Below are 26,949 nucleotides of genomic sequence, written 5' to 3' on the forward strand. Positions count from 1 at the left end.
CTCTTGCATAACGCATAACGCATAGTGCATAAGCGAATCAACTAATCAGAATCTTTCCTTTCCTCCCATTCCATGGAAAAGAAGAATTTCGATTGGTCGATTCCCTTATGCACTATGCATTATGCGTTATGCAAGAGTCTGTGCTGCGGCCATTAGATTTAAGTTAGGGTTGGGTTAGGTTAGTCGCATCTGTCGACCGCATGGCGCATGGCTTGTTTTACGTTCATCTAGTTTACCGTGGCTTATCGAGTAGAGCAGTGTTTTGGACGATATGATCGCGGATGCATCGATGAGATAAATTTAAAAGTGACTCTTGTATCCGCTACAAAATGGATAGCGATAATGCGAAGAAACTGAAGCGTAAACGAAAATTGAACGAAAAGGAAAAGGCCGACGGTCAGTTGCCAGCGATTCTGAGATAGATTTGTTTGTTTTTCTTAGCCTTGTTTTTCACCCTTGTCGTTTACATACCTGCGAATTATTGGATTCATTACTGTAGCATTGATCTTGTTAAAAATATTTCATTATTAGCATAGACTCTTGTATATCTGTATATGTATATAATAAATCAAAATAGTATTATCTCTTCTAAAAAGAATAAAAAATTTTATACTATTTATTATTAAAAATTGTCTTATTAGTAAAAAGAAAAGTTTAGCATAGAAATGAATATTAAAATTATGATGAATATTACGATGAATAAAAATGAAAAGGTTCTAAAGAGATCTGATTAAGAATAAACATTAAAAAAAAAAAACAAATGTGAGGTTTTAGTTATAGTTATATTTAAGAGGCTCTTTCTTTTTTTCTCGTTTTAAATTTTTTAAAGGAATATATTCCAAATTAATTCATAAAATACATGTCTATGTACTTACACATATATATTAAGCAATATTATGTAATAAATGTTTTTACAGTTCCCAAGAACAATAATCACAAAACTGACAAGACATCTCAAGAGAATATTGTACAAAGCAATCAAAAGAAGAAAAAAAGAAAATTGAAGTCGAATGAAGCCAGGTATAAAGATCGGAAATTTCTTCTTTCTGATATAAACGAAATTATTTTTTAAGTTAAAATTTGATATAGAACACTTCAATAGCAACTATATTAAGTCACATATTAAATAAATTACTAAATCAAATTGTATTAAAATATTAATCATATTAAAAAATTACAAAATGAAAATTATAATATTAAAGATTTTTATATTTAAAAATTTATTGATAAATAATTAAATAAAGATTTACTTAAACAATTTTTTTTAGTAATGATGCCACTACCGATATTGAGACTTCAAAATCAGTATTATCTTCAAAGGAAGCTTCAGACGAGAATGTAAAGACTGCTAAGAGTCCATCTAAAAGACAATTAAAAAAAGAAAAGGCTGCCCAGACAGCTGTTAAAAAGATGGAATCTCGTAGATCACAAGCCATGCAAAAAGCATTAAACTATGTATCCCTGGTAAGTTGTTAATTGTTTGAATCATTCGTTAATATTTAAAGACTTGATTTTGGAATGTCTTATATAAAGTCTTATACAGTATACAAATGTTTTCTTCTGCGTAACCATTTTTAAGCATTTTGGCAATTTATTGATATTTATAAAAAGAACAGGATTAATAGGAGATGAACACGTACTGTTAATTCTATTACAGAATTTTATCTATCTTTTCATTTTATTTATGATTTGATGGAGATAATTAATTAATTGTTCGATTAACATTTCTCAAATTGATAAAATTATTTTTACAGTGGAAACATTCTAGGAACGAATGGAGGTTTGAGAAACTTAAGCAAATCTGGTTGATGGATAATTTGTTGGATGAAAATTCCATCTCTGACAATCTTTTTCCTATCGTTCTGGAATATTTCGAAGGTTGTAAAGGCATGGCACGTGAAGTGTTATTACGTAAGGGAATGGAAATTATAAGGAAAGCTGAGGCAGAGACAGACGAAGATAACAAAAATGAAATTATGATGTCAACTACTTATAAGAGAGCGAGACAACTTTTACAGACTTTACCAACCGACAAGTAGTTTCAATTTAAAAAAATTTTAAGATAAAACATAAAAAATTGTTAAAAAGAGCAATTTTTAACACGTCAGATCAGAGAAATGGCGAAAAACAACTTAAACTTTTAACTATTTTTAAGAAGAAACTTTTACAAAAGTTACATACATTTTTTATTGTAATATTATAGCTCAATTATATTAGAGCTATGAAAAATTTCAAACATTTTATTTGAGATTAAAATGAATTATATTTAACTTACATAATAATTATAAAGATTACGTTAATAAAAAATATTAAATATTTAATTATATTTAAATAAATATATTTGTATATATTTTTTAATGACATATCATGATGAATAAATAAGAAATACAGATATCTACTTACTTATTTTGTTACAAAAAAAGCAAGGCTTTTTGTCGTTTAAAATGTCTGAAATTTTCCAGCCTCCATAAAGTTAATACCTTTTATATAACAACATTATATACAATTTAAAATGATTTTTATTTCATAATTTAAACTCGTTACAAATAAAGAAGTTTATATTTTAAGAAAGTGCTATCTTCGGTATTTCATTGATAACATTTTATTTAATCTGCATTGTTGAGAAAAATCTAAACTTGTTTTGCACAATATTATACATTTATATATAATAGCTAAGAAAAATGTACTATAAACATAATTGCAGATTTCAAAGCATCATGTAAAAATTCTCTATACAAAGATTAACAAGAACTGTAACATTAGAGATAATTTACATAATAATTTTTAGTTACGTTACTCCGCATATTTGTTAACAAATTGTCTGAGTTTGTCAGTATCTTGAAGACCGACTATTCTCTCTAGAACCTTTCCATCTTTCATAACAATGAGGACGGGCACCGATCCAACCTGAAATTAGTGCACGATGAAATATGTGATCCAAATATCCAAGTCCAAAATTAATCATAAAAAATTACGCTCATACAATTGTTTAATTATAATCCTGAACTTTCACTTGGAAAATTCTCAAGTTTAAAGTAGTTACAACAAATCTGTCATCAATTTATGATTAAAAAAAAAAACCTATTCTTTTTGTTAACTGAACTTCTTGCACCATTCATTTTTTCTCTTTTTTTTTCCTTCAACGTGGAGAGAAAAAAAGAAACATGAATCATGCAAGATGCTCAACTGAAACGAATAGACTTAATGCTTAATGATTGCTATACTAAAACTGTAAAAGAGGATACGTACATGATAATCAAGAGCGAGGTCTGTATGCTCATCAATATCAACTTTGGCTAACAATATCTTTCCCTGTTTTTCGGCAACAACAGTTTCTATTCTTGGGGTCAGCATGCGACATGGATTACACCATCTGAAATAATTACAGAAAAGATATTTGCTGAAATCTTGTAGAGAATACCTAGGTATTTCTGTTCAAAATTCCAAGATTAGAAAATTTGTTAATACAACTTTAAAATAAAGGAGTGCAATTGAAGTACAAGCAATGTAAATAAAATATAAATTGAAAATTAGTAGAAGACTGAGATTTTATAATAGATATGTACAGTCTTGACTGTATCTATCATTTTCTACAATTGGAGCCACGAAATCTATTAAGAGTATAGGAAAGGCTTTCTATATAATGCAGTATCACTGAACTATACTTTATTCTGCTGTGAGTACTGTCTTCTACTGTCAGCTTGATTTATTTAATAAAAATTTACGAGACAGTTCTACTGAAATATAGAATTACAGTTCCACATGATGCTTACGTGGCAAAGAAGTCCACGATAACGGGCACTTTAGAATTCATCACGCGCTCATGGAAATCTTTGTGATCCTGGACTTTGAAGGCAGCAGATACCACTTGCTCCTGCGCAGGTGCTGTGGTATACAATCTACTGCTCAAAAGGGTTCTACTAGTACGGACAGCCTGAACTCCTAAGCGCTGCATCTTTCAGCTCCTCAGTTGTTTGCTGCTCAAATAAAACATGCAAAATTATTAAATTATACATCAAAATAGAGTTATATTCCTCTTTCTGTTTCTCTCTCTCCCAAATCCTTTTAACACTAAAAATACCGAGCGATCATTGATCATTTCTATTTTTTAGATTAATATTATATTTCTTAAAAGATAAGATTCTCAAATTTTTTTACTTATCAATAATTATATTCTTTCCCACACAGCATTAAATTAAATTAAATTAACATTAATATTAAATATTTATGCGAATCGTCTTCTGAAATATCTCAATAAAATATTTCATGCTGTGTGGCTTACTGATAAAATATTTGGTTTTTCATCACTTTCTTTATGTTTATAGTAGTTGCATTCCATTTTCACACAAGTGATACTGAGTCTAAAGTTACATATTTTATACTCAAATAATGACGTCATTACTTGTTTACTTTGATGATAGTGATATAATAATACAGGTTTATAACCTCATGTTTAATGAATCACAACAAGACTCGCAATTAATAAAGCACATGTTTCTCATGTTTGTGCAGATTTTGGGTAAAAACTCAATTACTTGTCAGAATAAAAAGAAACATGCATTCAACAAAGTTATAACATCACAAATGTCTGAGTTTTGATACAAATGGAAAGCAACCATCAATTTATTTGTTCGGTCCTTTTAGTGAATAAGAAACGTCGGGGCTTCTAGCGTTAACTTTCTCTATAACTTTGATATCACATCATGTTTCTAAATTACATTTATATTTACAGATTTCATGATTCAGTTTAGCAGGCCAAAATGTTGACAAATACCCGATAACGCGTGAAAACGTACAGTCTGACATCAATATATCAATAGCTATATTAATAATTAAAAAATAGCTTGCAATGCGATTCGAAAAAGTCGTCGTTTTAAGAAATTCGGGCTGAAAATAATGTCCGCCGACATTGAAAGTTGCGTTCATTATTTCGTCATAAAAGTCTCTCGACGTTAATGACTTTTTTTATCACCACTTTGTATATCTCATCGATGACGGCGATTGCGCCAAATTGCATCAAACTTCGGTTTTCACACACTTACACACCTTGATATATTAATACTCGTATCGATACGTTAATTTACGATCTATCGTCTGCGCCTTTCGTTAATCTCCTCTTCTATTGCCGAATCTAAACATTACAAAAGTTTGCAACACTTACCGATAATTCGCCAATAACCTATCGTTATTTGTTGAAGGACTTCCCGCGCACGCGCAAAGAAATCGACGCGTCAGCTGACGCAGTTTGTTTACACAAAAAGTACTGTACTGTTTACACTTTTTAATATTTATGCTCCTTCTTTTCTAGTCACAATAGATTTGTTTGCGTCGTTTGGACTTTTTGCACTCAGTACCATCGTTTTCTCTCTTTTCAACGTCCAAATATAAATTTAGCTTGTTTAAAATTTTTTTTGCAAGGGTTTTGCGACGCGGACAAACGACGAAGAGTGCATGAAGTTCAGCTATAAAGAACAAACCTACGTAGTGCAAGAAGTACAGTCAAGTGCAGGAAGCCACAGGAAGCGTAATATGACAACGTAAATTATTTTAGTTTACTATTTTCCAATATTTATTGGAGTTAAAATACCTAACTGTGTTAAAATACCTAAATACCTAACTGTGCTTCGATAAATTATAGAAAGACAAGTGTGTAGAATTTAGATAAATTTTGAACCTAAAAAAAATATGATATCTTCGTAGGTTATATTTTGAATACCAATTTCAATCTGAATAATGCATAATTAATTTTTTTAGATTTGAGAAATACACCATCACACAGATTGTCGTTTAATTATATTCAAAGAGAGTTAATAACATATACAATGAAAAAATTAAATGCTGCTGTTTAACTTGGGATAGTCATCTGGTGAAAGCGCTGAAGAAAAACTTTTCAAAGATTAAACGAGAAGAGTGGAATAATTTGCTGTGATTGAAAAGCAAAACCAAAATATTGTAAGCAAAGTTGTCATAAAATCATGGAAAGACTATCCCATAGGATGGAAATTTAATAAAAGAAATTTTAACTTTCTAACTTTTGTTAAAGATGAGATCGATGCATTTTGTAATATCAAGACATCTAACAAACAACTAAACGGATTGCTGTATGTTCCGTTACACCTACAGATTTTTACAAGACTGGTTTATCAATTTAATTGTAACACGAGTAGTTTAATGCCAGACATAAAAGATGAACTTATTGAGAATGAGCTTTATAGGCTTTATTATACCCGTTCTAACCTTAGGTAAGAAACAATTTATTAGACTTAAAAAAAATTTAATTTATAATATATATATTCTCTCTCTCTCTCTCTCTCTCTCTCTCTCTCTCTCTCTCTCTCTCTCAGAACTCTTATATTTGATTTATTAGAATTAATTAAAATTTTTTGTTTATTTATCTTTCATCATGCATTCTTTATACAAAAGGAATAATTTATTCCTATTAATAACTATTAATTACTCTTTAAAACTATTCTTTTAGAATAAATCTTACTCTTAAAGATTGAAAATTAAACCACTCTTTTTCAAGATTTTTATTCTTTAGAGTGAAATTCTACTCCAAAGAATTTAGAGGCTATATAACAATTATCAAATATTTGAATATATTAATCTCTGCTGCAGATATAAATAGTAATATTTGCTTGAACATTTTTATCAACTTTAAATTATTTTTGGGATTAATACCAAGTATATTATCTATAACTTTTAGTTAGTGTCATAAGCAGTGAAGAGGTTGCAGAAGAACTTGCAGCACAAACAGTATCTGAGGATGCCTTCAATCAAGAAGAAAATAATGAGATTCATATAGAAGAAAAGAATGAGTCTGTGGAAATAAACGCTGATGTCACAGTAAACGTCACCGATACTGTCTCGACTAATACTACCAAAGTTAATTGCTCATCAGAGAAGATCTACGGCCCTGTTGAGGTTCTATAAATTTTCTAAATAAAATAGCATAATATATGGAACAAACGAAATCATAATCAGCCAATGAACTATCTTTCTTATACATCTTTTTGTTACAGATTGTCAATGCAACAAGACTCATGGAGCTATTAATCTTGGAGCCTGGTCCATCAAATCGCTCTAGAAATGACAAAGATGGTAAACAATTACCAGGGACATGCGTTCTCGTGTTATTTTATGCCAGGTGGTGTGTATTCAGCAGTCAAGCTGCACCACATTTTAACGCGATACCTCGTTCATTTCCTCATATTAAAGCCGTGGCGATTGATGCTATAAAACATCAAAGGTGAGCGTATAAAACTAGGAAACAACAAAAAAAGTAAATTTTCGCAATCAGCAAAATGTTATTTTGCTTGCAAATTATTAGCAAATTCAATAAAAAAAATTCAGCGAACTACCATCAACTACATTAATCTTGTATTTTGCCGACATAATGTGAGAGCAAATTGTCCTCAAAAACTAAGCAAATATTGGTTCTTACCAATTTGTTGTCAATTTGTTGTCAGATTGTCGGAAAAAAACTTTGTATGATTTGTGTCGACAATTTATTCACAGCAGATTTTGTTATATATTTTCTATCAATTTGCTAACAATCGTCAAATATAACAAAATTCACTCAAATAAAATTAGATACCTTTTTATTGACAAAATTTCAAACAAGCATTTGACAAAATTCGTTTTTTATGAACTTGACTGACTAGATTTGATTTTCAAAATTAGTAAGTGCGAAAAGAAAAATGATTAAATTCTCTGTTTCTTTTTGTGGTGTTCGAAATTGATAGTGCAATTTAAAAAAATATATCACTTTCAGTTTCAATGCCCAGTATGGGATAGTCGGGGTGCCAACATTGATGCTGGTCCATAACGGCAAGCCTGTCGCCAAATTCAACGACACGATTTACACTTTGGAGTCGTTTGCCAAGTTCGTATCCCATCTAACAAATTTGCAGCCGAATGGCTCATTATATGTTACGTCGGCGGATTTTACGGGGCCGGTTTCGAGCACGCCTTCCAACGAGATGGACTACTGCCTGGTGTTATCGTGGATCTTTATAGTTGCTTGCGTGCTGTACTTCACATCGCGCAGTAGGTGGTGGCAACGATTTGTTGAACTCATTGAGAACACCTGGCTCGAAAGTAATGCGGAGCATGAACACGTCGATTGACTGAGGAGACTTTTGGCCTCTTGAAGTCCCCTCTCCTAAAAGGTTATATGTCTGCATGGTTACTGAGCCATCTTTTGGAGGCTGAAATCCTTGGGCTACAGAAGAAGAAAAAGAAGATGTCGATTAGAAAAAGCATATTAAATCGTACGGTTAATCACAGAATTATTTATTTATCGAGGTTTTGTAAACATGTAAATAGAAGGGGAAAAATAAATAAGTATATAAATACTAGTATAGTTAAAGTAATTTATATATAAAGTAATTAAATTTCATTATTTACAGATAAATTTTAATTTAGTTACTACTAAACAGTTTTTTTATTGTAAGTTACAATAATTACCCGAAATCAAAAAGTACTCATGAGTGAGAGTAAAGTAATCTCTCACATTTAATTGTTTAATTATCAAAATAAAAGTGTAAAGGGGCTATGACATCTTTCGAGCATCAAATATCTGCCAGAAGATTCTTTTCTTTTAAAACTGCGGATTACTTGATTCTATTATTATTGAAAAATATCTGTATAGATTCTAAAATTGCGTGTAAGATCTTATCTTATTTAAGACAAATTTGACAAGAATACCTATTAAATTCTGTGTTTGTTATGTGAAAGTTAATACTTTATTGATATTAATCCACTGTGCATATGCAAAAAAAATATCGGAAACACATGCAGAGCAGACACGTACAGACGTGCAGAAGCCTTTGGATTGGCGACTCTTTGTATATACTAGTATATACTCCAGCTAATTCTCATTCAACTTGCAACTTTTGCTAACGTGAGTTATTCATTTTTATTACTTTTGCATTCTTGTTCGTAAGTGTCCGCACGAGTTTGTGACGCTAATTAATTCATTGTCGCTCTGATTTTTATTTTGCCAGGGTAAACAATTAGCCCATAATATAATGTTGCATTCCATTTTCATATTGAAATAAAATAAAATATGAGAACAGTATAATTCGCATTTACTTTATAATAATTATGTATATATCTATCGCGTTATGAATATACATATAATTTACGCATCCCAACATTCACGAATGCTTAGGCATTTTACTTTTATCGCGTTTTATAAAAAATGTTGAAAATTTTGTCTCGTTTCAACTCAATTTACTTAAAATCCTGATAAAAAATCGATTTTTTAAATATGAAATAAATATTATAATATTATAATGTATATTTTAATAAATAAATATTTAAGTTTTAAGAAATTAAAAATTAATATTTAAATATTAGATTAAAATTTTTTTTCTCATTTTAATATTTATTTTATGTGTCTAATATTTTTTCTATTATGCGCAGAGAGAGCTTTAGCCGGCTGTCAACATCCAGAGGGCGTGACAGACCGACGTTGTAACTAATGGTCGCTCCAAAAATTTCTGCTCCACGATTGTTGTGCGCGGCATTTGTTTGCGCTGAAGTTCGTCTCTAATGGATTTGTTATCGCGGTGACTAGCTTGTGGACCGCTGCGAGGGGGAAGGAGAGGACGGCCTGGTTCGACGCGTGCACAATTTCGCCGGATATTCGGCAAACGAAATGATATTGCCGCAGATACTAAGCAGTTTCTGCAAACACCTCTTATCGACGTCCCGCGTTAGGTTAAATCACCTGACCGGATTGTAGATTTTATTCCACGGGACATCGAAGCTGCGTCCGATCGTCCAAATCTGGTGAAGCACCACGGCTTAATTATGGGCACGCTGAACCTTATCTGCCCCATGTGTTGCGGAGAGACCTTCAATAATACTCAGTCTCTTAAATACCACTTGCTAAGCATGACGGACAATCTTTATTGTCCGGGCTGTTCGCAGCGTTCCGACTCCGTGACGGCGCTCATTCAGCACCTGGACATGTGCGAGCACGATTTGAGGTACAGGATGAAGCCTGAGATTCTTACGGACAAGCTCAGAAAAGGCGGAAAGGAGCCTGAAATCAAAATGGATCTGCTATTGGTACGGAAAATGGAGAACGTGAAATTTTGTTACGATAAGACTGTCAAAAAAAATTCAAGTTTCTCAAATACATTTGTCTCATTTTATTTTAAATATTGCTTAGATGGAATTTATAAAAATCTGAATGAAACAATTGTGAAATAAATCTTGAATAAAATTCTTGAGTCTTGAAATAACATATTTCATGTTATTTTAAATATTACTTAAGATGGAGTTCATGAAAAACATAATTGTGAAGCAAATCTTGAATGGAATTCTTGTGGTTTTAAAATAATATATTTATTTTATATTATATATATATATATATTTAAAATATTTAAAAATATAATAGTCTACATCTAACAATTGTTTCAATTATTTGGTTATTATTGCTCTTTCCACCAAGGATACTTAACTGCAATTGTTAATTTCAGGACGTCAAAGGACAACAGCTCAATCGAGGCTTCCTGGCGACCATGGGCAACAACGGAGTAGTCATAATGAGTGATCCGCAAACGATACAAATGGACGAGAATGGTTTGTAAAATTGCTGTTTTGTTGCATAGGAGTTTTGTGCGTTTAATCTATCGTTTCTAATGAAAAACATCAGGAGAGATTAAAGTCGTAGAAAAGATGGACACGGAAGAAACGCAACCAGATCAAAATTCTCTGGATTTCAAGATGTCCGAAGGACTCATCGCCGACGTTGGCGGAGCGCAAAGAAGACTACAGTCGTCGCAAGGATTGATGGCTATCCCCATATCGAATCCGGACCGCAAGGCGTTGATGGAGAAGAACATAATCGTGTTACCAGATAACCCCGAGCTCCTGGATGGGACCGAGACCGCTACCCTGATCGATGTGGATCGTATAAATGAGGCAACGGAGATCGACGAGGTTGATCTTCTACGTGTCAAGCGAGAGCTCTGCGAGGTATATCGTAAACCGGATTATACTTTGGAGGATTATATTTATACCTTAATGTATATAAGCTAAATGTTCTAATGACTGAACTAATGAGAAGGTATGTGATCAATTCTATATTATTGATTAATACTTAATGGCATTACAAAAGGCATATAGTATACATGAAATATTGTTTTGTCGGTGATTGAAAAATACTAACATATAAGTCTGAAAAAGGATGCTTAAGTAATTGGAAAATTGGGTCTCAATGAAATGAATTAGTTTTCAAATATACATAGGTCGTCTGAAAAGTTTTGAGCCTCAACATGAAGATGGCATTACTCGTCAAAACAATTTTGGTATTATAATCGTACATACTTCGAAAGATACCTGCGAAAATTGTAGCTACTTCCGGCGCTTAGTTATTGTTTGACAGTCATTTGTGCCAGTCAATGTCAATGGTCTTGTAAAAATGGAAAAAATCGAATATCAGCAGTTGCCATGATAAAAATTCACGAATTGCAGTTCGAATTAATTGACCATCCACCGTATTCATCAGATCTGGCCCCCAGCGACTTTTTTCTGTTTCCTAGGCTCAAAGTTTGGCTCGGAGGACAGAAATTTTCATCGAACGAGGTGGTCACCGCATCCGTAGATGCCTATTTTGCGAAACAAGACGCTCAGTATTATTTGAATGGATTAAAGGGGTAGGAGCATCGCTGGAAAAATGTATCGACTTAAAAGGAGACTATGTGGAAAAATAAAATTGAATTTGACCGAAAAATTACTTGTTTCTATGTTAGGCTCAAAACTTTTCAGACGACCCTCATAATGTGATGAACAAAAAATGGTCTAGACACAAGGCTCAATAATTGATAGTTTCTGAGCTGTGATGTATCAAAGGTGCTTTGTAAGCATTTCGAATAAACAATTTTTATTACAATTTGCAATTAAATTATGTTTTATTACTTATTTTTATATAAAATATACCATTTTTTTGTTGTTATTGATAAATGTCTTAATAATTTTAAGCAGATATATTGTTAATTTTTCAATCACTCAATACAGTCAGTTATTGGGACTTTTACATTATTTAGGCCTGATTTCACAATATATAGTTACGTAAAGATTAAAGGTAATCAAGAAATTTATGAATGAATTTCATTGATGAATCTGTTAGTAACCTTTGATCTTTAGGTAACCATATATTGTGAAAATGGGCCTTAGTGAACGTTGTCACGAAATCATCTTTTAAATTAATTCTTTACAATAATCTTTTACAGTAATCTAATTTTGTACAATGTCATTTTTCGCTTCTGTCGCAGTTTGAATCTGACGCCGTATACAGTTGCACCAGTTGCGAAATGAGCTTCAACTCCGTCTTGGATCACATCAAGCAATTTCACGATGGCCAGGAGGTTTTGCTGGAGATGGCGGAACAGATGAACGATCTGACGACGACAAGTCCGATATCAGCGGTATCCGAAAACTCGGAGAATGTGGTGAACCCACGGCAGCGGCAAACGATGAACACACTGCGCACGGAAGAATGTGTGGACAGTGAGGGTAGGCTCTACACCAGAAAAGTGGTGCAAATTGAGAGATTCTGGGACCGTACTCCGGTTCAGGTCACGACGCCGCAATCGGTGAAGGCTCCGATGATCGAGAAATTCTTTTCGAACGTGGAGGGTGTCAAGGTGTGATTTAAGGCGCGCTTCTCACCGGAAGAAAAATCTCGCGCGATACGTATTTGTCACATGAGAATTAACGTTTCCCCTAACACACATGTGATATCACAGGTACGAGACAAACGCCTGGCGACCGCATCGGTGCGAATGTACAAGTGCAATCAGTGCCTGCAGCAGTTCTCCAAGTTGGGTAACTTTCGCGTGCACGCCTGTCTCGGTGGCAATAATCGTTGCGAACACTGCGACCAGAGCTTCGCGACCCCCAGGGCCTTGCAACTCCACGCGAAGGTGCACGATGGCGAAACCGATCCAAATCAGAAGACGTTTGTCTGTACTACGTGCGGTACTGAGTTTTGTTCCCACAAAAGCCTACGGCTGCACTCGAGGATGCACGCTCCAGTGAGGGCCAGACACGTCGATGCACCCGAGGGCACTCCTAACGCAACTTTCACTTGCCCCGAATGCGGTAATGAATCTCTTTCTCATCTCGTTCTTCAAATTAAATAATAACTTGATTTTCATATTATAGATTTTTTTAGCTGAGCTTCTTGCACAATTCATTTTTTCTCTCCAATGTGAAAAAAAAAGAAAGAAGGAAAATCCCTGCAAGAAGATCAGCTAAAAAGAACAGTGTGGCAATGTATCGTTAAGTTTTTTATTGAGCCATTATTATGTATATAAATATAGGGCAAGTCAAAAGAATTCAACACTTGGATATCTGCTGTTTTAAACAGCAGAAAAAATTGAAACTACAAAACACGATAAGACACTAATTATTATTATCATTAATACTATAATTTTTTTGTGAGTGGATATATGAAAGCATGAAAGTTATTTAATGATCTCTCAAACTATATAAAAGATTTTATTTCTAATAATATGAGAAGAATTGGGCAACACGATTTTGTATCAGACAATATCAAGCGTTTTTACTGTCGTTTTCTCAATATATTAATAATGCTTTATAGGTAAAACACTCTCCGAATCGTACAAAGACGCGCACATGGCGCTGCATACAGGTGACTCAGTGACGTGCACCGTTTGCAACCGGAAGTTCGATTCCGCAGAAAGTCTAACAATGCACGCGGCGGTGCACGTCGAGCAGATATCCTCGCGGTCACCCACTCCGCAAACTTTGCTTTCATCCATCGTGGAAGCAACGACATCGGCAACAACATCAGCGACGACGTCGACAACGATGGCGTCGACGATCGCCGTGACATCAACTACATCGCTAACGACGGCGACGACGACGGTGACAACGACGGATCCTGGCGACAGTCAAAAACCCTATCAGTGCCAGCATTGCGGTCGCAGGTTCACCAGACCGCATGAGAAAGTCAAGCACGAACGAATTCACACTGGAGAGAAGCCGCATGCTTGTGAGGTAGACAATCGTGAAATCAAGTCTTGTTAAGAATGTCAGGTGTAACCCAGGTGAAAATTTTTCTCAGAATTTTTATACAATTTTTCAGAATTTCTATATAATTTTATAACTCACATTTTTTATACGAATTGGAACACTTCTCAGAAAATTCACATCTTTTCTCAGAATTTTTCATACATGTTAATTATGAAATATCGTAAGATATATATATATTTCTAAGATTTTTTGTAAGTATAATTTTTGATGAAATGTTATAAAATCTAAAAAATTAAAAAATTTTTTTTTAAATTATAGGATGAGAAATTCAGAATATTTCAGTTCACATAAAAAATTCAGAGAGAAGATGTAAACTTTCCGAATATTTCTGAGTATTTCTGAAAAATGATCCAATTCGTATAAAAATTATAAGAAAAATTTTCACCAGGGAATCTCTACAAAAAGTAACTGGAATTGTAGATTTGTACTTTTCATATAAAAATGAATGTTATATTCATATAAAATAGTTTAATAAGATTACAGTAGGTAATTATATTTAACAAAATACAATTTTGTAATTTAAATAAAAATTTTCTCATTTTATTTTGTTTTTAAAAAATTGTTTCTTGGGAAAAATTTTAAGTTTTGTCAATTATAACTATAACTTTTAATCATAATTTTTAGAAAAGGAACCTTCCAAATCTTTTCCCTGAATAGATCCCTGAATAATCATAACCTTTGGTAAACCAAAGTTTCCTATTTAAAAATACTGCAGTCTAAAGTGGATCTTGTCTTTCTCATTTCTTTAGTTACAGTTGCAATTTTTATTCTTGTTTACTGGTAGGTTTGTGGCAAGACCTTTCGCGTGTCCTACTGTCTGACCCTTCACATGCGTACGCATACAGGCGTGAGGCCCTACGCTTGTCAGCATTGCGGAAAGCGCTTCAAGGCATCTTCCGTCTACAATCATCACCTGCTGACCCACGGTGAGGAGCGTGCCTACACATGTCCGTACTGCCCAAAGACGTTCAAGACGCGGGTGCAGCTGGCCGGCCACAAAAACAGCCACACGAAGCCATTCCGGTGCACCGAGTGCTCGCGGCCGTTCGCGTCGCTCTATGCCGTCCGCGCGCACATCCAGACTCATAAAAAAGATAACAATCTCAAGTTCAGCTGCTATGTATGCGGCGCGTCGTACGGCCGTGCGTTCGCCCTCAAGGACCACCTGAAGCAGCACGGCCAGGACGTGCTGGCTCTACCGGAGCCAGCGCGTGAGGAGGAGGTGCACGAGAACTTTCTTCTCGGCGAAGAGGAGATCGAGGAGGAAGAGTTTGCGGCCCCAACGCCGCCACCACCGCCGACTCCGCTTCCCATCGTCGCGCGCCCCTCCGGCGTGGACGACACCGACTGAAGTTAATTATTGCAATTTGATTCTAGTCGTAGAATCGTAGCGCGTTCCGTAAGCTCATCATAAGCTTGCCGTAAGCCTACGTAGACCGTTCGTGGAGACTGGAGGATTCGCAATTTTCATGGACGGTCACCATGTTAAAACCTTCACGCGAAAGTCTCTGTACGTTTATGCGTACACGTTCCACGAGTCGTTGCGTGTGAAGGTAGAGCGAATTTTTTTTACCAAAACCAATCGCGATCGATTGAGATCTAATTGTATGTAAGCGTTGTTGACTCGTTGATAAAGTTTATTCGTTCGTATTTCTCGTGTCGTTCGTCGTTCTCATCACGAATTTGTGAGCTTGATTTGTGAGTCGGGAGATCACTAGGAGCAACTTTAATCCGCAAATATAAATGTTGCATTATCTCGCCCAATTTAATTAAACTGAAAAATGATTACGTAAGAATATTGCCAATTAATTTGGAGTATGGGTGTGTAATTGATTTAAAAAGAAAAGAAGGTATATTAGTTAAATAATTATCGATTGTAATGAATTTTCTGCAGTTTCATTACAGCAATATATTAGCCCGATTCTCGTACTGCTGAATTACGAGCTTTCAAATACATTTTGTAATACAGGATGGCAAAAAAATGACCATAAGGTTTTATATGTTATCCAAGTAATAATTTAATAAACGTATAAAACTTTGCGGTTATTTTCTTTTCGATGTCAAAATAGCATTAAAAGCATCATTTTAACATCAATATAACGACGAATAACTTGGTGTTTAAATAGGAACGTATTTAAAAAACAAACTTTAATGTATGTTATTAAATACAAAAAGATTCTGCATCAAAAGATTTCGGTTGATGAATTGAAGATTACTCTATTGGCTGCCCGGGAGAATTTATTCAAGAAAAGATACGCGGCCATGATCCGTTTCCGAAGCGTTTGTATCAGAAATAAAGAGGCCATCTTAATATTAATTATTATTTTTGATATTTAATAAGATACAACACTCCAGAGTTTGTATTTTTATAAATATACATTAATAATAATTTGAATACAAAACTTTGTGGCCGAACTTTTTTGTCTCCTTGTATAATTAATCAAAAGTTGCACATCCCTGCATTGCATACTTAATGTTCGACTATCAAAGTTACAAAGTAAACGAAGCTCACGAATTATTCATTGATGGAACATATCACAATTAGTTAAATTTGAATAGAGCCTAAGTACGCGTTTTTAATTTATTTGAAATTTCTTGATAGGAAGAAATGAACTTTCGTACGTGACGTATACATATCACAACAAACAAACTTGTTCTAGTTTTAATTTCACGGTTATTTAATTTATTAACAATGTACACAATGCAACGTAATGTAATTACGAATCATTGTGTACAGCCACATAATTAGTTACATTAATATATTAAAGTTACTCAAAAGAGATTTTAAATTCCATGCACACGCAATTGGAATTTTGTTTAGACGAGAATTAATCTAAAATTATTTTAAATTTAATGCAATTGTTTGAATTTTAATGATTTGGGTTTCTTAATGTTACTCTGATTGTTACATGCTGTTGTTGTTTGGAAAATATTTTATAATAAATTAAATTTTTACTTAAAAAATTTGTCAATTGAGTTGTCATTTCTCTTCTTTATCATTAAATTGTCTCTGTATCTAAAAAACAGGAAGTAACTCTAACAAAAAAGAGAATAGAAGATTTTAACATTACTTGCATATTTACGTATATTTTCACATAATATCTCATTTTATATGGACTGTTGTCGATATAAAGTGATTAAATTTTTTTTAGATAAGCTAATCCAGTAGATCCTGTTTTTTTAAAGTTTTATCTAATAATACATATTTTTAAATTAATAAACAATCTTTTTCCTTTCTCTTTTAAGTTTGCATTATCATTTTCGATTTTTTGATTACGTGAATTTTGAATCTTAAAAGCTTGAGAGAACAACGCAAGAGATTGAAACTTAATCTTCTTTTATCTTCATTTTCCCCTTTCTCTTTTTGAATACATTAAAAATTAGAAAATATATAACTATAATTATAAAATAAAAATCATAAGTTATTATAGTTAATCGAGTTAAAGTTTATTATCTGCTTTTAATTTGCCTCTAATTTATAAAATTGTTTTTTGCACTAATATTGTTATATAATTTTAACTCTTTAATGTTACTTCGTTACTTATTAGAAGAATTAGATATTCAGAAAAAAAAAATTAACGAAATAAATGGCAATAATAACCTGAGTGAAATTAAAGCATTTATCAAAATATATGGAATTGATAAGCGAAACGCTATGGAATAAATGAGGAAAAATATTTATTCAGATAAAAACATAAATATACAGTATAATGCTATCATCTTCGATTTTCCTTCTCAGAATAAATTCTACGAATAAAATTACACAAATGTACAAAATTACAGGAAAATCGGAATTAAATGAGAACAATATACTTCGTATTTACCCGCGTGAACTATGCACTTGAGTACACTTTGGTGCACTTTCAAGGTGCGTTCAGGGAGACGGTATTAGCGCTATTGTGTCATTCTATCCTTGTTTTATGTCTAATAAATAACGAAGATAGAATGACAGAGTAGCGCTATTAGCGTCTCCTCGAACGCACCATCAGTAAGGCGTCCGTCACGTGAGTCTCTAATGTGGAGTTAACCGAGTTAACCTGTCATTCTTGCCGGTCTTTTCAATAATTTTATGTAGTACTGTGGTTTTGAGGGTCAAAAATCCACAAAAAAAAAAAGAAAAACAAATAATTTCATGTATTAAGTAGTCCATGCATTTAATAGTCTTCAATGTGCACGAGTATGGTACACTGCTTGATAGAATTCTCTATTTTGTGTGTATAACATAACCTCACAAAATATCTGCAGATAATAATATAATTTTTTACCTGAAATCTGCGAAAGCACAGTTAGTTTTAATAATTAATATTATCATGATACTTACATATATATAAATATCAATCAAAATGCAAATACATTGTGTGGAAACATATTTTCCTATGATTGTTTAAATATAAAATGTGATGATAAGATTTTAAAAACATTTAATTTGAAATATAAAATCCTATACAAATATATATATATATATATTCTAATATAAATCATTAAAATCACGTTTGTTAAAATATAATAATTAGTTCTACTGTGTATTAAGGCTATATTTTGTTTTTATTTATAGTGCCACTGTTGTATATCAATCTGGGAGCAATCAATCATGTCAATAGTGATACATACTTATGAATAATTAATGTTCAAACGACAGTTTGTATAAAAGCATAAATAAAAAATGGTAAATGCCAGTAATTTATTATAATATATATAATATATCTTATTATATATTTTACTAGATACATATTTTTTTACTTCATTAATCAACGCTTTGTTTTTTCTTAGGCACGAAATGCAGAGAAGGCTATGTAAGTATGATTTGTAACACCATTTGTCCCGTAAACTTATTACACATTCACTGGTTTAATGCAACTAATTAAAATATTAAATCAATATTATATAATAAATATTATATATCATATTGATATAATCAATGTATATAATATTGATATTTTTAGGACAACGCTTGCTCGTTGGAGAGCAGCGCAAAACAACGAAGGAACAAGGAAGGAACAGGAACGGAGGCCTTATTTGGCTTCAGAATGTAGAGACTTACGTAAAGCAGAGAAATGGCGAATGCAAATAATTAGAGAGATTGCAAAGAAAGTCGCCCAGATTCAAAATGCCGGGCTCGGAGAGTTCCGCATTCGTGATCTAAATGATGAGATTAATAAGCTGCTTAGAGAGAAGCGACATTGGGAAGCACAAATAAAGGAGCTTGGCGGACCTGATTACTCCAGGGTCGGGCCTCGCATGTTAGATCACGAGGGACGTGAGGTAAAGTCATAGACAATATTTTTTGTAATATTTACAGAATATCAGAAGTTTGATTAAATGTTTATCAAGGAAGTTTCATTAAGTGTTTACTGAAATCTTGTAAAAAAACTTCCTGAGAATTTCCGGATTTTTTCAAGGTATTTTCGTTCAAAATTCCACGTAAGATTAGAGAATTTTTAAGGAGTCAGACTGGTGTAAAATTTTTTTGTTTTAAAAAATAGTTTGAAGCCTGTAGAATAAGAAACAAAAGGTCGTAAGTATAAATTCGAGTTAGTTTCCGAGTTATAAAGCCTACAGCGCATACACCCATATAGCTCTTACCCACTGAAAACCTGAATAATTTGCAACCTTTTTCGGATCTGCTGCTACAATTTATTGCAACGCAGCAAGACATCTTGAAATTGCAATTTACATTTACTTTGTCACCACTAATCGTACTATTGCCTATCAATCGAGTGGAACCAAAATGGCGGATGAGAATACTTACATCTCTAATGCCTTATTATTATGAAGCTGGCATGGCAGATCAGCGGTATAAACAAAAAAGTTTGCACTATATAATATAAAGACTATGTTGTAAAACTTTAAGCGTTTTTCTCGAAACATTGTTTTTCAAAATGGTGCCGAAAGTTTCTCAGAATGTACTCATTGGATTGACTTGAATTTTGGTTTGTTATCCTTATAGTATTCTCTAAGCATCGACCGAGAATTTTTACGATATTATTTTGCAAAATATTCATAAATTAATTAACAATATTTGTACCAAAAATCAAACCAAAGTTAAAAAAAAAATTTTTTTTTCAGTCAAATTTCAACAAATTTTGAATAAGTTCGGTCAATGCTTAGGGAATACAATATACTTAATTAAGTAATATTATTTCTTTTTTCCAGACGATCCAATATGGCGGAATCATCGACGCGAAAAAATTGACTTTTTATAACACATTTTAATAAATAATATTAAGATTATTTTTCCTTTCATTTTGCATATTTTATACCCTCAACGTGTACTTGAATAAAGTACCAAACCACAAGTCTGTAATTTTTATTTCTTCGGTAATCTACGCTTAAAAATTACGTACTTTTTCGGCCGGTCTGACCCCTTAAATGCAACTTCGAAATAAATTAAAGTTCAAGATTTTCCAAGCAGTAAACACCCAGAGATTTATTAAATGTTTATGTATCTCGATGAAATTACAGGTTCCCGGTAATCGAGGTTACAAGTATTTCGGAGCTGCTAAAGAACTACCGGGTGTTAGAGAATTATTTGAGCAGGAGCCACCGCCGCCACCTCGTAAAACTCGCGCAGAATTGATGAAGGACATCGACGCGGACTATTACGGCTATATGGACGACGACGATGGTATTCTGATACCGTTGGAACAGAAGGCCGAGCAAGAAGCGAGAGAAAAGTGTATTAACGAATGGGTAACTCACGAGAAGGAACCGGAAGTTGAGATTGAGACTACGGCACAAAAATTGATTCCTTCGCAGCAGGATATTCAGGAGGCTTTGCTGGTTAGAAAGAAGAAAGAGCTGCTGGAAAAGTACGGGCTAGACTGAAGTCCAGGTGCGACATTGTGTTTGAAATTGTACAGATTGGAATATCGATTGCGATATTAACTATTGATAAATTTATTATTAGTTTAATTATATATTAGAATACATTTTTATAAAACGCGATGAATATAATTATTATTAATTTATAAGCATGTAATAACATTGATTAAGATAATTAGTTTGTGCAGTAGACATTCAAACTCGAATGCTTATCAAGAGAAACGGGTGCCGTAGATGAAAATATAGATAAAAATCCAAGGATAGAGTCTGTTTATAATCATCGCGATATATGACACTTCTCCCATTATTTCGTCGTTTTTCGCAACGGAGAATAGGCGAAATGCTTATTCCACAATAAAATAGAATAACAGAGTAGATACGGTACACGTTATTTTGTAAGAAAATCTAGATATCGCATGTTCTCGTTTTCGCAAATGTATCGTTGGAATGTTGCAAAGTATATCGTGTGTTCTTCAATTTGACCTTGGCTCTTATCCTCTCGATACGGCAAGCATCTACTAACGAATAACTTCTATCTAATCAACATGATCGTAAAACTCTAAAATAGATTTAAAAACAGGAAAAATAGTTTACTTCATATGCTCTGGAAACGATTAAGAACCTGAAGGGCTTAATCGTTCCCAGAACAATTCCGCTTCGGTTGCAAATATTACAAATAATGGTAACTGATATAAAGTTTAACGACATATCCAACGAGTTCACAGCCCACTTTTGTAACGAACCATAACTTCCATAATCATTAATCTCCGAGTGTTAAATATAAGAAACACAATAGTCTTGCTTAAAAAAAAAAAGATGTATTTTTCATTGAATGTGAAAATTCATCGGCGTTCTCAAAGAGGATCCTGATGATCCCAGTATAGTGAAAATGTAAAATGGAACTAGTCTGGTCGCTTCCTACATATCCAACAGCTTATCACGCAAAGTGAAAAACGTGGCAAGATTAACGTTATCGTAATTACATTACACCGTTATTTACTTGAAAGAGTAAAAGACCTAAAAGTTAAAAAACTACTCGCTAATTAAACTTATGTCACTCGGGTGCTGACTGGAATTCTTGGAATTCCCTAATTCCAGTTCGTGTTATAGAAAACGAATGATATTAATCTTCAAATCGAGAGATTGATATAACATCGCTACGTCGTAAATTGATTTTAAATATTTAAAAGCTTTGTCACCTCTCTTTAACATCGTGCCGTTTATAAACAGACTGTACATTATATCGCTAGGACTCAGAAGTACTCTCTAACAATATCAGCTAACGATGCACGAAACAAATCGTGTTACGCGTGTACTTATATATATAATATATGATATTCACATGTCACTCACACACACATTTAACGCTAAATGGGGTGGCGTTTTTAATCCATTCTACACTTATATAGCTGTAGTATACTTTAAACATCTGATTGAGGAGATTTTCCCATTTAGCCCGTTTCCTTTATGCTATAGAAAATACGTGGAAAATCTTTTAAGGAAAGTAATAATACTGCCAAAAATATTAATGATCATTTATACAGGATAAAAAAAGGGTTCAAAACTTTAGGAATATTTGGTAAAAAAAATTCTCATATACTTTTAAGAATGTCATATTGACTCTGCTCGATTTCGGCTGGCAATTCGCTATCGATCTCTACTGACTGAACACAAGCTTAATGTGGACACAATAAACGCTAATATTCTGCCTAAGTCAATGGCTGATTTAGACGGAGGCCCACGAGGCCCGAGTCTAGGGGCGAAATCCTTCTAAAGGCATAGGAGAAATCCTTCTAGAGACCAAAATTAAAAGGGCTTTGCTTTTTCCACAACAAGTTCTGAACTGGTGTACACTGATGCAATAAGTTAGAGCGAGATAGGTATAGTTTGTTTCGCTCTAACATATTGCACTACTTCAGAACTAGTACAGAATTCGTCGAAAAAGAACAAACGGAAAGTTAATTTTATATTTGTACAGGATTATCAGTTGTGACGCATTTTTGCCAATATGGCACCTCGAAGTAGCTTTGGCGCCAAAAATAAAATCTTGATATTTTGGTAAAAAAGTGATACCTTTTGATACCTTTTTTTTTATTGTTTATTTGTCTGAAAGGGGCGCCAAGAAGTACAGGGCCTAGGGTGAAAAAATGTGTAAATCCGCCACTGGCCTAAGTCGGAAATTATTGTTAACGTTTTACACTTTCTGAATTAATAATACTTGATGTGACTATTTTATACATAGAATAACAAGAAAAGAATCAATTTATGTAAAAAGTGATGTACTTTCTACATAAAATACAAGTGAGTCATCTGTATTGTCAAAACGAGAAATCGTGTCTATCTGTGACATATAAAGTTAATTTTTTGAACTATGATAATCATTTTTTATTTTTCTAGTGAACATCCTTCAAGTTTGGGACTCTTTCTTCAAATATCCTGTATAAATGATTTATGATGATATTGTATAACAAGATGCAAATACCATTCATCTCGGTTATCTTTTTACATACCTTACAGTTTTGATGTTCAGAATTAAATGTACCTGCAAACAGGCAATTAAACTTTAATAAAAATATCTCATATCCTTCATTTTTTTAACTGCTCCACAACATATTCACGGCCATCAAAGTCGGAGGTGGAGATATTTGCATGCTTTGTGAAAAAACTAGTTTAATCACTGGATCTATAAATAAAAAATAATTTTGTTAGAATCTCAGACACTGCATGCTTAAGATGTTCTAAATTCTCATATTGTAAATTCTCGTTTGCAATATTAGTTCGTCTTCGCAATGCACATCTAGCGCACATATTGTACGTAAAAAGAGAGCTTACGTTGTACGATAAAAACAATTGTTCGTGTTCTAAAGGAGATTTCTGAGTCCCTGCAATTATTTTATTTCTAAAATGTAAATGATAAAATAGTTCGAGCATGGATTAATATGTAATCATGATGAAGATTTACTACTAGAGGCTTGAAAAAGTCAAGCGTTAAATAATTCACAGCATCTGTTTGTCCATTAATCAGTCGCTGGCTTTGTCCGCTGATCTAGGGGTCCCCTAACGATCCTTTGGTCTAAGGCTACTTTCCACGTTATTACTATGCGCCTGTATATTTTAATGATAATATCAAACTGCTAATCACGCTTCTCAGATATTAGGAAAACTTTACAGTTTTCAATGTAAAGCATAAAGAATTAATCAAAACAAGAGTAGAGTGCATATGAAGTTAAAATATCTTAATATATATAAACGAAACTTTATATTTGTGTATTAACTCTATAATTTAAATAATTTTATTAATGTATAAAAATGCTCAAAAATTATATTCGCCTTAAAACGATTTAAAATAAATATTCTTTTATGAATAAAGTTCCATAAATGTAACTAGATTTGTTTTTCATTTAATTTCAATATTTATATGAAAATATATCTTTAATATAATATTAATTATAAGATAATAGTATTAAAAGTTACGAAAATAAAAAAGACAAAGCTCAAACATTTGTTAAAAGAAGTGCATATATATTTAATTAATCGGAAAATCTGTTTAAAAAAAAGAAAGAAATTTGTAGTTTTTTAATATTTTTGTACATTTTTATATTAAATCAGTTTCTCTCTCATAATCTAATTATGGGCATAAATTTATCGCGTCTTTAATCGTATCCTCTACTTCTGCGTTCCTCTAATATAGCTATTGACGATGGAACCCCTTGCTCAAAAATTCTAATATTAACGCATAGATTATGCCATTGTTCCTAGCATACTCGTGATCGTGTATGTTTCTATTTCAATTATAGTATATCGACTCTACAATCACATTTGCATTTACGAAGTGCGTTTTGCGAGTCATTGTGCGTCATTGAATTGTCAAACTGTTGGTCTCGTGTCCCATCTTGATCCGAGAAATCTCTCTATACACCGCTACCGCCATCACATTGCGGTGACAATTGTCGGCTCTTGCATGTATCAATCCATTCTCGAACCATCTCAAGACACCAATGCCCGTGTCCTAAATCTTATCTTACTATTACGTTTGCTGCTAATCCATCCAAATTCTTTCTTTTTCAGGCATACCTGAAGGGAACGTGAGATACCAGTTGTAAGTGAAAAGCTAGAAAACCAGACTAAGTGAGTTATCATAGTCGTCATAAAAAAACTATTGCATATAAATAAGTGCGTAGATGTACATATTATCTATAAGCGCCTCAACGAGTACAACGTGTGGTGTAAATTTTGTTCAATAATGTCAGTAATATTAATTTATTAACAATTCAATAGTAATAAATTTTTTTTTCACTATTTTTGTGATCAACCTTGGTGTCAGATCCTAATTTTAAGCTTAAGTTATCGGCTAAGCAGTAAACTAAGTTCATCACTGATATTTTTCGTTCGTTTTAAAGTTCATTATTACTAGGCATCTACGTTTCATTCATGCATGCCCAAGTTACAATAACACAGTTCAACAAAAACTAATTTTGTCAAGTTCAAAGGTAATTATTCCCATAGTTTTTTCTTTCAAATTACATTTTTTATTTTCGTAATATCTTGTCACGTCAATTTTGAGATATGTGAGCTGTGAAATATAACACAAAATTGTAAAAAAAAAAGTATTTCAATAAATTTTGTTATGCCATTAGTTTAGCATGTAACTTGTTCGAAATGGTTATATCCGTTCAATTATTGTTAGAACTTTCAGTCTTTAATCTATATTTTTCTAGAATTTTATATATGTGAATTCTGAAATAATATAAGATGTCTCATTCTATAATTTCCGAAGAAAACTGATAAATTCTGAAGAAGTTTAAAAGGTATTTTTTCAAAAATCTTTATAAATTTAAAATATAGAAAATTCTTAAAAACGTTATGAGATATGAGAATTTTTTTTCATCAGAATACTTCCATCAAATGTTGGAATATCTATTAACTGTTACAGGAAAATTATTAATTAGCAAAATCTGCCTTAATTTTGAACAAGAAAAAAATTTTTTAGCTTGCTATTCAGTAATTGTAACATGGAAAATTATACTAAAAAATTCTCTTTTATTAAATCGATCTCAAGTTTCTTAACTTTGACATGACAAAAATACAAGGAATAATTTCCTTTTCTGAGAGTATTTTTTGTTGAACTGCGTAATAAGGCTAATCGATAAAGAAAAATCGGATGGCTATATTCAGTGTTAAATGCATGCGAGAACACGGGCCCGATATTCGCCACATTAATTCATATGAATAAACAAGCAGATCGGATATCGGGATCAAATATACAATTATATACGGTAAGATGGATTAATATCGACACAATGACCGAATAGTAGTAACGATTTATGATTTGAAGAACAACGATATTGTGTTGAGATCATACATATGATATGATTACAATGGATAATGCTTTCATTTGATATTATAAAGAAAGACGATATAAATTGAAATATTCAATTCTTTGACATAAAAAAATTAATTTTTTTCACAGTTTTAATAATTTTAATTGAAAATTATATAGTAACAAAAAATTATCACATTTTTAAATAAAAAATACATATATTTTATAAAAAAGTAGATTTACTTCAAGAATATTCTATAATTGAATTTAACACAGAAAAGAACAAACTAAAATATTTTAATCTCAAAAATTGAAAAAATAAACAAGAAACTTGTAAAGAACTTACGTTGTCACCAAATCTCACCACGTCGAACAAGAGTTCACCCTCGAATGTGCTGTTTACTATCTCGATATCATATTAATTTATATTTACTTAGGAAAGCCATTGTAATTGAAAAAGCAAAAATTAAAATGTACATCAACAATTCCGTTGTTGTTCTATGCACAACAGTTCTGCAAACAACAAGCATTACAATAGTAATTCATTGTGTCGATATTATCCTACCTCAGGGTGGACACACGAATCACATTTTCTCAAATTCTCAAATTTTTCAAATAAGAGAAACTTTGTTTTCCAAGAAAACATTTCAACCATGTTTCCTACATTGAAGTACTTAACTTTAATTTTCTATTAAATCTCTGAAGATTTAAGTAACTTTTTTTTAGGCTTT

At 32.5% G+C, this 26,949-nt stretch overlaps 5 protein-coding genes across 12 annotated transcripts; 4 read left to right on the plus strand and 1 right to left on the minus strand.

Moving 5' to 3' along the window:
* Positions 1 to 195: 195 nt before the first annotated feature.
* LOC108725765 (uncharacterized protein C7orf50 homolog) lies at positions 196 to 2,128 on the plus strand. Its single transcript, XM_018452970.1, has 4 exons — positions 196 to 396; positions 918 to 1,020; positions 1,269 to 1,464; positions 1,755 to 2,128. The coding sequence occupies exons 1-4, from the start codon at positions 330 to 332 to the stop codon at positions 2,037 to 2,039; spliced, it is 651 nt and encodes a 216-aa protein (XP_018308472.1). The 5' UTR covers positions 196 to 329; the 3' UTR covers positions 2,040 to 2,128.
* A 498-nt stretch (positions 2,129 to 2,626) lies between these two features.
* On the minus strand, positions 2,627 to 5,207 carry LOC108725759 (thioredoxin, mitochondrial). 2 transcript variants are annotated; one of them, XM_018452964.1, is made up of 4 exons: positions 5,162 to 5,207; positions 3,774 to 3,977; positions 3,250 to 3,373; positions 2,627 to 2,907 (listed from the first exon to the last, which is right to left on the minus strand). In XM_018452964.1, exons 2-4 carry the CDS (start codon positions 3,953 to 3,955, stop codon positions 2,794 to 2,796), a joined length of 420 nt encoding a protein of 139 aa, XP_018308466.1. In that variant the 5' UTR covers positions 3,956 to 3,977; positions 5,162 to 5,207; the 3' UTR covers positions 2,627 to 2,793. The 2 variants fall into 2 exon arrangements, with proteins under 2 accessions (XP_018308466.1, XP_018308465.1); XM_018452963.1 differs by lacking the exon at positions 5,162 to 5,207 and adding an exon at positions 5,047 to 5,142.
* Positions 5,208 to 5,508: 301 nt separating this feature from the next.
* Positions 5,509 to 8,162, plus strand: bug (thioredoxin domain-containing protein bug). 2 transcript variants are annotated; one of them, XM_018452976.1, is made up of 6 exons: positions 5,509 to 5,537; positions 5,755 to 5,952; positions 6,044 to 6,242; positions 6,707 to 6,924; positions 7,023 to 7,249; positions 7,775 to 8,162. In XM_018452976.1, exons 3-6 carry the CDS (start codon positions 6,188 to 6,190, stop codon positions 8,127 to 8,129), a joined length of 855 nt encoding a protein of 284 aa, XP_018308478.1. In that variant the 5' UTR covers positions 5,509 to 5,537; positions 5,755 to 5,952; positions 6,044 to 6,187; the 3' UTR covers positions 8,130 to 8,162. The 2 variants fall into 2 exon arrangements, with proteins under 2 accessions (XP_018308478.1, XP_018308477.1); XM_018452975.1 differs by having other exon boundaries at positions 5,513 to 5,646.
* Positions 8,163 to 9,518: 1,356 nt separating this feature from the next.
* On the plus strand, positions 9,519 to 16,374 carry LOC108725767 (gastrula zinc finger protein XlCGF57.1). Of its 2 annotated transcripts, XM_018452973.1 has the most exons (7): positions 9,519 to 10,080; positions 10,494 to 10,596; positions 10,670 to 10,992; positions 12,291 to 12,662; positions 12,765 to 13,119; positions 13,622 to 14,040; positions 14,861 to 16,374. In XM_018452973.1, the coding sequence occupies exons 1-7, from the start codon at positions 9,820 to 9,822 to the stop codon at positions 15,425 to 15,427; spliced, it is 2,400 nt and encodes a 799-aa protein (XP_018308475.1). In that variant the 5' UTR covers positions 9,519 to 9,819; the 3' UTR covers positions 15,428 to 16,374. The 2 variants fall into 2 exon arrangements, with proteins under 2 accessions (XP_018308475.1, XP_018308476.1); XM_018452974.1 differs by lacking the exon at positions 9,519 to 10,080 and having other exon boundaries at positions 10,542 to 10,596; positions 10,741 to 10,992.
* A 1,687-nt stretch (positions 16,375 to 18,061) lies between these two features.
* LOC108725769 (pre-mRNA-splicing factor ISY1 homolog) lies at positions 18,062 to 25,132 on the plus strand. Of its 5 annotated transcripts, XM_018452978.1 has the most exons (6): positions 18,278 to 18,361; positions 18,632 to 18,742; positions 18,847 to 18,869; positions 19,020 to 19,338; positions 20,539 to 20,908; positions 24,967 to 25,132. In XM_018452978.1, exons 2-5 carry the CDS (start codon positions 18,740 to 18,742, stop codon positions 20,899 to 20,901), a joined length of 708 nt encoding a protein of 235 aa, XP_018308480.1. In that variant the 5' UTR covers positions 18,278 to 18,361; positions 18,632 to 18,739; the 3' UTR covers positions 20,902 to 20,908; positions 24,967 to 25,132. The 5 variants fall into 5 exon arrangements, with proteins under 5 accessions (XP_018308483.1, XP_018308482.1, XP_018308481.1 ...); XM_018452981.1 differs by lacking the exons at positions 18,278 to 18,361; positions 24,967 to 25,132 and adding an exon at positions 18,062 to 18,080 and having other exon boundaries at positions 20,539 to 21,015; XM_018452980.1 differs by lacking the exons at positions 18,278 to 18,361; positions 24,967 to 25,132 and adding an exon at positions 18,104 to 18,258 and having other exon boundaries at positions 20,539 to 21,015.
* Positions 25,133 to 26,949: the final 1,817 nt, after the last annotated feature.

Source organism: Mycetomoellerius zeteki, unplaced genomic scaffold, assembly GCF_001594055.1.
Source record: "Mycetomoellerius zeteki isolate Tzet28-1 unplaced genomic scaffold, Tzet1.0 scaffold36, whole genome shotgun sequence".
NCBI lineage: Eukaryota > Metazoa > Arthropoda > Insecta > Hymenoptera > Formicidae > Mycetomoellerius > Mycetomoellerius zeteki.

Bases quoted from the DNA above. Each gene is read 5' to 3' on its own strand.
- LOC108725765 (XM_018452970.1), top strand. From the start codon at position 330: ATGGATAGCGATAATGCGAAGAAACTGAAGCGTAAACGAAAATTGAAC. The intron at 1,021-1,268 runs GTATAAAGATCG...AATTTTTTTTAG, and splicing joins TTGAAGTCGAATGAAGCCAG to TAATGATGCCACTACCGATA. The intron at 1,465-1,754 runs GTAAGTTGTTAA...TTATTTTTACAG, and splicing joins CATTAAACTATGTATCCCTG to TGGAAACATTCTAGGAACGA.
- LOC108725759 (XM_018452964.1), bottom strand. From the start codon at position 3,955: ATGCAGCGCTTAGGAGTTCAGGCTGTCCGTACTAGTAGAACCCTTTTG. The intron at 3,374-3,773 runs GTAAGCATCATG...TAATTATTTCAG, and splicing joins ATCGTGGACTTCTTTGCCAC to ATGGTGTAATCCATGTCGCA. The intron at 2,908-3,249 runs GTACGTATCCTC...CACTAATTTCAG, and splicing joins ACCTCGCTCTTGATTATCAT to GTTGGATCGGTGCCCGTCCT.
- bug (XM_018452976.1), top strand. From the start codon at position 6,188: ATGAACTTATTGAGAATGAGCTTTATAGGCTTTATTATACCCGTTCTA. The intron at 6,243-6,706 runs GTAAGAAACAAT...TATAACTTTTAG, and splicing joins TATACCCGTTCTAACCTTAG to TTAGTGTCATAAGCAGTGAA. The intron at 6,925-7,022 runs GTTCTATAAATT...TTTTTGTTACAG, and splicing joins AGATCTACGGCCCTGTTGAG to ATTGTCAATGCAACAAGACT.
- LOC108725767 (XM_018452973.1), top strand. From the start codon at position 9,820: ATGGGCACGCTGAACCTTATCTGCCCCATGTGTTGCGGAGAGACCTTC. The intron at 10,597-10,669 runs GTTTGTAAAATT...GAAAAACATCAG, and splicing joins GATACAAATGGACGAGAATG to GAGAGATTAAAGTCGTAGAA. The intron at 13,120-13,621 runs GTAATGAATCTC...AATGCTTTATAG, and splicing joins TTTCACTTGCCCCGAATGCG to GTAAAACACTCTCCGAATCG.
- LOC108725769 (XM_018452981.1), top strand. The intron at 18,870-19,019 runs GTAAGTATGATT...TGATATTTTTAG, and splicing joins CGAAATGCAGAGAAGGCTAT to GACAACGCTTGCTCGTTGGA. The intron at 19,339-20,538 runs GTAAAGTCATAG...ATGAAATTACAG, and splicing joins TAGATCACGAGGGACGTGAG to GTTCCCGGTAATCGAGGTTA.